The 6,444-nt window shown below is 43.2% G+C and overlaps 2 protein-coding genes across 2 annotated transcripts in view; both read left to right on the top strand.

Moving 5' to 3' along the window:
* Positions 1–707, top strand: part of MAEA (macrophage erythroblast attacher, E3 ubiquitin ligase) — a 22,869-nt gene extending 22,162 nt beyond the window's left edge. Inside the window, exon 9 of the mRNA XM_087726801.1 lies at positions 1–707. This exon is cut by the window's left edge and continues 812 nt beyond it. The gene's annotated coding sequence lies outside the window, so the exon portion shown is untranslated.
* A 2,430-nt stretch (positions 708–3,137) lies between these two features.
* Positions 3,138–6,444, top strand: part of UVSSA (UV stimulated scaffold protein A) — a 47,958-nt gene continuing 44,651 nt past the window's right edge. The window contains exons 1-3 of the mRNA XM_087726925.1: positions 3,138–3,371; positions 3,976–4,075; positions 5,819–6,149. Coding sequence (XP_087583051.1) covers positions 3,353–3,371; positions 3,976–4,075; positions 5,819–6,149 — 450 coding nt within the window. The 5' untranslated portion in view covers positions 3,138–3,352. The remainder of the gene's footprint in view (positions 3,372–3,975; positions 4,076–5,818; positions 6,150–6,444) is intronic.

The raw sequence follows: 6,444 nt of genomic DNA, 5'->3' as shown, positions 1-6,444 counted from the left end.
AGCCTTTAAAAGGGGGGGCAGTCCCTGGAATCGATGCTGGATGGTTGCTAACACAAGATAGAGAAGGGTTTGTTGTCGTCTCTGAAATCTCTACAATTCAGTTTTTCTCAACCTTGGGGGCTGGAAGATGGGTGGACTTCCACTCCCAGAATTCCCCAGCCAGCAGAGCTGGCTGGGAAGTTCTGGGAGTGGAAGTCCACCTGACTCCCAATTCCCACGGTTGAGACATTCTGTCCTAGATAACTTTAAGAATCTTTTTAAAATTGCATAAACACAGAACTGGTAACATGGGAGGCACAATGTGCCACTCGTCCTTCTGTCCTTCCCTGTTGACCAATAGTGTTAAGGGCCTTTTCGTTTTATTAGTTACTATGTGCATAGGATTCAAATCCATTTAGTGCTACTGCCTTATTTTCTTGCTTTTGAGAATGTATTCACATGAAGAAGAAGAATAAGAATCAACTGGTAACCTTAAGTGTTGGGGAAGTTTTGAAGAAGATGCCTTGCGGGAGAATTATGTAATTTTAGGGTTATTGGCGGCCGAAGAGAGGAGGTTAGTTCAATTTTTAACCGCTACAAATCACATCCTTCTCATGCTCCAGACACACCCCCATTGTAGTAGAGACAGAAACCATACCATAGACTTTGTATTTAGCCTTTATTTTTGCATGTTGATGTTGATTAGCTAATAAAGACATTGCTCATAAGTTTTGTTTCTGTTCATTAGTTAAAACAGGAGAGAGTTAATGTGCTTTAAAAACCAAATGGTTAATATATATATATATATAATATAATATAATATAATATAATATAATATAATATATAATATATATACAGGTTCGAATCCCAGTAAGCGTATGGCTAGCTGATGAGAGCTAAATAGCTTGAAATAGATCTATGCTAGTCTCTATTTATTTATCAGCACAAATACAACACACACACACACACACAAAGGTGGATTACTGGGGTTCAATCAGAAACTGGTTTTGACAAGTAGCGGTCCCTTTTAATTTTTCCTTAACCTTTTTCTGAACGAAAATACTATATAATGAAGATTTTTGTGATTGCATAAGTAGAGAAATAGCACACATTTAATACTTAAAATACTTTTGACTTGGCGGTGAACAACTGTGCGAGATGCAAGGCCTTGCAATAATTTAATATAAAGTGGACTAATAAAAGGGTGGGTTATTCACAGACATAATTATATTTAAGCCTCAATGGGACTTTAGGCATGATACTTTTCAAATTACATTTTCCAGAGTTCAGTACTAATAGTCCTCAGACCAACTCTTCAATCTCCAAATTTTATTCAGGGGGTTGATTTAATGTTCCCATTCATCGTAGATGAGTGGTGCTTGAAAAATAGAGCGTATGTGATGAAGAATATTTTCGAAACGGTTTTGATGTCTCCTATGAGACCATGCCCATTTTCACTTATTTAAAAGTATAATAGATTCAGAAGCGGAGAAATCATGTTTTAACAACACCAATGCACCTTGGGCCTTCCAAATAAATTCCTCTCCTTTTCCAGGGCTTTAAGGCAGTGGTTCCCAAACTTGGCAACTTTAAGACTTGTGGACTTCAACTCCCAGAATTCTCCAGCCAGCTCTGCTGGATCAGGCTGAATTGTTTCAAACCTCTTCCTCCAACAAGGCACTTGCAAATTATTTCTGTATGTCTCAGGAAAACCTCAAGAGTTTTGCTTAAGGAGATTATCTTTTCCTTCAAGGGACACCCAACAATTTTCTGGGGGAAAAAATAACACCCTAAAGCAGTGGTTCCCAAACTTGGCAACTTTAAGACTTGTGGACTTCAACTCCCAGAATTATCCAGCCAGCAGAGGTCATGCAGATTCTCCGTCCTCCAGTCCATGGTTGTCCCAAAGGTGCTTTTTTTTCAAGAGGCAGCTGGACTTTCTGGTTTTTTCTTTGAAGACGTTTCACTCCATCCAAGAAGCTTCTTCAGCTCTTAAGGGATGGTGAGGAATGGATGGAGTCAGAGCTGAAGAAGCTCCTTGGATGAGAAGCGAAACATCTTCGAAGAAAAAAAAAGTCCAGTTGTGTAACGTTCACGTGGTTCGTCCATGAGGCCAATGTGGAGAAAAGACAGGACACGATCTTTCTCGGGATGGAGCAACCCAGATTGGGGGTCTGAGAGCCCCTTTTATTGAGATAGGACAAAGGCAGGAGGAGCAATCAGCATGTGATTAAAGACAGCCTGTAAAAGTACAATTTCTAATCTACTGCTCAGGGAAATTCTATCTATATATGGTCAAATCCTGGGCGTCATTGGGAGGGCACATCTCAGAATGTTATGTTATGCACTATCAGGATGTTATGGAGTTTTAGGAGTGTGTTTTCTCCTGTGTGGTTCAGCGTGGCTCTGCATGCCCTGGTATGAACTGGGCCATGGAGGACACACACCTACACAAGGAACTATATTACAACACAGTTGCCTCTTGAAAAATAAATACCTTTGGGTCTCTCCCCCCACCCCCGGTTTGATCTGGGGGGGGTTTCAATCTATTTTGAGAGATTGAAGGCGCCTCTGGATGGGATGAAAGCAGGAGGGGAGGAAACATTTCATCTGCCCCTGGGCTACATTGCAATTTATTATCTTTCTTTTATTTCATTCTTATTTTCATATGATGCTTTTGTGTAAGCCGCCTTGAGTGAGTAGGCGACAATTTAAATTTCCTAAAATAAAATAAAAATAAATGAAATAAAAAATAAATGAAATAAAAAATAAATGAAATAAATAAATGAAATAAAAAATAAATAAATGAAATAAATAAATGAAATAAATAAATAAAATAAAAAATAAATAAAATAAAAAATAAATGAAATAAATAAATGAAATAAAAATAAATAAAATAAAAAATAAATAAAATAAAAAATAAATGAAATAAATGAAATAAAAAATAAATAAAATAAAAAATAAATAAAATAAAAAATGAAATAAAAATAAATGAAATAAATGAAATAAAAAATAAATAAAAAATAAATAAATAAATAAAAATAAATGAAATAAAAAATAAATAAAAAATAAATGAAATAAAAAATAAATGAAATAACAAATAAATAAAATAAAACGGAACCCGGAGAAGCTGCTTTCTGACAAGCCCGGGCAGAAACCCGGGAATGACGTCACTGCAACCCCCCTCCTAGGCCCGCCCTGTTCTTCCCAGGCCTCCCATTGGTCAGGGCTCCGTGACGCCACCGAGGCGAGGCTCCTCCTCTCGGCCCAGCAAGTGCGCCTGCGCAGAAGACATCCAGCGTTTCCGCGGAAGCGCCTCGCTCTTCGTCTCCGACTGTGGGCGAGCAGCCCGGCGGGGCGTCCCGGCGCCGCCATGCAGAGCTCGGGCGCAGGTGCGAGGCGGGGAGGGGGTCGCGGGGGGGGGGGGCTCCATCCCCGAAGGGGTTGAAACAAAAAGCCTGGATAGGCATTAGTGCGGCCAGGGGGGTTCGGCTGGATGACCTCCAAGATCCCTTCCCGAACTCTGTCCTTCTATTGTTCGGTTGGTTCTCCCGGTGGTTCCGCTGCTCCTCCCCGGCGATTGTGTTCTTCTGTTAGCTCCTTATCTGTTCGTTCCTTTATTTTCCCCCCTCTTCTACTGTTGTTACTCTGTTACTCAGTTTTCCCGGTTCTTCTGTTACTCTGTTAATGTTTCATCCTGCGTGTTTTCTCCCCTGGCCTTCCGCTCTCTCTGCCTTCTCTTCTCCTGCCTCCCAGGGAGCCTCTTCAGTCCCCCGCACAGGGCAGGCCTCCCTCCGCCTGCCCGAACTGTGCCTCCTGCCCGGAGCTTCTGCCCTCTGGAGCCCCCCGCGGCTTCCAGCTGCTTCAAGCCTGCTCAGTCCTGGAAGCTGTTTTGGAGATTTGGGGGGGGGGAGTTGTCATGGAGAGAAAGTTCCCTCCGGATTTTATTGGTCACCTTATAAGCCATGGTGGTTTCCCCCCTCCCTCCCCCCCCAGGGATGGACCAGCAGCTGGCTCAGCTTGTGGAAGACTTGACCACCTCTGGAGAACCACAGCTGGATCCAAAGAAGATGAAAGCACTGAAGAACATCTGCAGGTAGGCCTGGAATAGGATATTTATAGCTCAGGGTTCAGCTCTCTGAGCTGGGCAATTTTCTTGCAGACGTTTCATGACCCAACTAGGTAACATCATCAGTGCTAGGAGGAAGGGGGGTTTGCAGAGAGGAGGAGGAGGAACAGAAGGAAGACTGTGGATCCTTGGTGCTCTCTGAGCTTGGTTGTTTTCTTGCAGACCTTCCATGACCCAACTAGGCAATATCATCAGGGCTAGAAGGAGCCCCCTGCATGTAGTCCCTTCACTAAAATATTGAGTTACTGAAAATATGAAAAGATTTTGAAAAATTTCTTTTTTCTTGCGAAAAGAGCCCAAGAAACCACCTTTTCCCCCCACAAGGTTTGCAAATAGAGCTGCATAATTTGTAGGTCTTGCATAATCCTAGGTGTGCTGACTTGGGAGAAATCTTAATTGTTTCAAGTAGTTGTTTCGAGTTTACCTGTGCAAAGCTCGGCTGGGTGGACTAATCTACTTTGGTCTGAAATAATTAACCACAGTCAGGCTGGCAGACTGTCAGAAAAGGTGGCAGATGGGCACCAAAACAATCCCAGAAGAAGAATCTGTGTGGACTTCAGGCCCCAGAATTCCCTGTGCTGGCTGATGAATTCTGGGACTTGAACTCCACATAGCTTAAAGTTGTAGAAGTTAAGAAACATTCCTGTAGAGCCCATGCATTGAATTGCTGGCTCAGTTTGAAGTTTGCACTGTATTATATAAGGACTTTGGGAGACAGGATAGCAGTCTTCCAATCTCTCAGGGGCTGCCCCAAAGAAGAGGGAGTCAAACTATTCTCCAAGGCACCTGAGGGTAGAACAAGAAGCAATGGGTGGAAACTAATCAAGCAGAGAAGCAACTTAGAACTGAGGAGAAATTTCCTGACAGTGAGAACAATTAATCAGTGGAACAGAAGTTGCCTCCAGAAGTTGTGAATGCCCCAACACTGAAAGTTTTTAAAGAAAATATTGGATAGCCATTTGTCTGGAACGGTATAGGGTCTCCTGCCTAGGTAGGGGGTTGGACTAGAAGACCTCCAAGGTCCCTTCCAACTCTGCTATTGTATTATAGGTGCCAAAGACGGCAGCCTTAAAGATTTGGACAAATAAGAATAAGACTTCAATTAGTGCACGGAGAGAAAGAGTTATACAATTCTGGAATAACGAATGTTTGAATTAATTTCTTTGCACGCAGTGGTGTCCACAAGCGATGGTCAAAAAATTAAGAGTGGCAACACAGCTGCAGTGGGAGGGACACCTGCTTCTCCTACACCTTGTGGGACAGTCCTGTTGCCACACGAGGCAGGCAGTCCTCGCATAGTGACCGTTTGAAGTTGCAATGGCACTTAAAGAAAGTGACTTATTATGGCCATTTTTCTCAGTTACGACCGTTGCAGAAGGCCCATGTTCACGTGATCATAATTCAGACGCTTGGCAACTGACTCATACTTACGACCGTTGCAGTGTCCCGGAGTCACCTGATCCCCCATTTGCGACCTATCTCACCAGCAAAGCCTGATTCACTTAACAACCATGTTACTGATTTAACGACGGCAGTGATTCCCTTAACAAAGGAAAGCTGTAAAATGGGGCAATGCTCGCTTCACCAAGGTCTCGCTTTGCAACATAGATGTTGGGCTCGTCGTATGTCGAGGCCTGCCTGTGCTGTGTTTCTCCAGTGAGTCCTTATCATTTAATATCTTGCCTATCCCGCTGTTGCTGTTCCTAACAGGTGTTCTGAGGAGCACATCAACCATATTTACCACCTGCTGATGTCCCAGTTAAGCCAGGATCACGCCGAGATCCGCCTTTCAGCCTTTCAGATCGTGGATCAGCTCTTCGCTCGCTCGCACCTCTTCCGAACGCTGCTTATTTCCAACTTCCAGGAATTCCTGGAGCTGACGGTGGAGACGGACCACGACCAGCCTCTTCCTCCACCCGCTGACGTGGCCCAGAAGCTGAAAAAAGCCGCCATTAAGTCTGTACAGGAATGGCATGAAAAGTACGGCCAAGCCTATAAGAAACTCTCCTTGGGATATTTCTTCTTAAAACAGAACAAGAAGGTACTTGAATGCCTGCAGTTTACAGCTTGAGGCTTCGGGGCAGGGATTTCCAACCTGAGCCACTTTTAAGCCACTTCAATTCCCAGAATTCCCCAGCCAGCAAAGCAAAGCTAGCAGAGGAATTGTGGGAGTTGAAGTCCCCGCATCTTAATGTGGCCTAGGTTGAGAAACGCTGCTCTTAAGATGTTAAGAGAACTAATGATGATGACTTAAAAAAAAAAAATAACACTGCAAGGAAATAAGACTTTGGTTTTGAATAAAAAGCCAGCCTTAGAATTTGTTATCCCATTTCTGC

The sequence above is a fragment of the Thamnophis sirtalis genome, unplaced genomic scaffold (genome assembly GCF_051295495.1).
Source record: "Thamnophis sirtalis isolate CommonGarterSnake01/CBP01778 unplaced genomic scaffold, rThaSir2_p1.2 scaffold_12, whole genome shotgun sequence".
NCBI lineage: Eukaryota > Metazoa > Chordata > Lepidosauria > Squamata > Natricidae > Thamnophis > Thamnophis sirtalis.
The sequence above is the reverse complement of the archived record's forward strand: the minus strand, read 5'-3'. Positions and strand labels throughout refer to the sequence as shown.